At 48.6% G+C, this 1,263-nt stretch overlaps 1 protein-coding gene across 1 annotated transcript in view; it reads left to right on the forward strand.

Moving 5' to 3' along the window:
* The window catches only part of UNC5D (unc-5 netrin receptor D), a gene marked incomplete at its 5' end in the record, with an annotated part of 42,552 nt that overhangs the window by 31,102 nt on the left and 10,187 nt on the right, over positions 1-1,263 (forward strand). The window contains one exon of the mRNA XM_057386646.1: positions 7-68. Within this exon, the coding sequence (XP_057242629.1) occupies positions 7-68 (62 nt within the window). The remainder of the gene's footprint in view (positions 1-6; positions 69-1,263) is intronic.

Below are 1,263 nucleotides of genomic sequence, written 5' to 3' on the forward strand. Positions count from 1 at the left end.
CCACACGGGGCCATTCCTGAGGAGAGCTCCTGCGAGATCTACCTGGCCATCAGCCACAGGGAGTGCAGGTGAGAGCACCCGTCGGGATATGGGATCTGGGATATGGGATATGGGATATGGGGTATGGGGTATGGGATATGGGATATGGGATTGGGATATGGGATATGCGATATGGGATATGGGATTGGGATATGGGATATGGGATATGTGATATGGGATCCCAGATCTGGGATCTGGGATTGGGATATGGGATCCCAGATCTGGGATATGGGATATGGAATATGGGATATGGGATATGGGATTGGGACAGAGCTGCACGAGTCACTCCCATCCCCACTGTCCCCACCGCTCATGGGACCCTTCAGGGACACAGAAATGGCCTCGGAGCGCTGCTCTGAGAATCCACAGCAGAACTGGAGATGCTGCTGAAGGAGACGGTGCCTKCTGCTCCCTCTCCCCCCCTGCTCAGGCTCTGGGGGTTGCTTTGATTTCTTTTTTAGCCTGAGAATGCTACAGACACTTGGAGGCACCGAGGCTTCAGCAGAATTTATTATTGTGACACTCGAAAAAGAGAAAAAAAAAAGAAAAAATTGGCCCTTTTTGTTACCCTGTTGTGTGGGGATTTTTATTTTTTTTTCCCCTGCAGTCTGGCTCTCACCAAGGTTTTACACACAGACTGCGGGGAGGGGCTGGGACATTCCGAGCCTTTCTTTAGCAGGAACGGTGTTTGAAAGTGAATTTTGTGAGCACCCACAGAGCTGGGGCTGGAACCGGAGGGGTTTGGGCCCCCCAAGAGCCCCGGACACTGCAATGGGGTATCCAAGTCAGCTTTTGATATCTTGGTTTTATGATTGTATCTTATTTATATTTTGATTGAGGTCCTTTCCCTGATTTTTCTCTTGGTTGAGGTCCTTCCCCTGATTTTTCTCTTGGCTGAGGTCCTTTCCCTGATTTCTATCTTGGTTGAGTTCCTCTCTCTTATTTTTTTTACCTTGGAAATGACATTTGCTGTAATTTGAAGGGGGACACTGCATGCCCAGTAACTCAGAAGCCAACAATGGGGTCACACAACCCCAGTGGATTAAAATACAACCAAACAGCAAAAAAACAGCTGTTTCAGTGCCCAAATGAGTGTCCTGTGCACTGCTCCTGCCCTCGTGTTCATCCCAAGGGATGTGGAGCAATTCGGGATTGGGCTGGGTTAAATTGTTGGAGTGGGAAAGAAGAAAAGAAGATTTTTTTCAGAGATTTCACCTCTGTAAC

This window comes from Malurus melanocephalus, unplaced genomic scaffold, assembly GCF_030028575.1.
Source record: "Malurus melanocephalus ecotype Western Australia unplaced genomic scaffold, MMel_1.1 scaffold_1023, whole genome shotgun sequence".
Lineage (NCBI taxonomy): Eukaryota > Metazoa > Chordata > Aves > Passeriformes > Maluridae > Malurus > Malurus melanocephalus.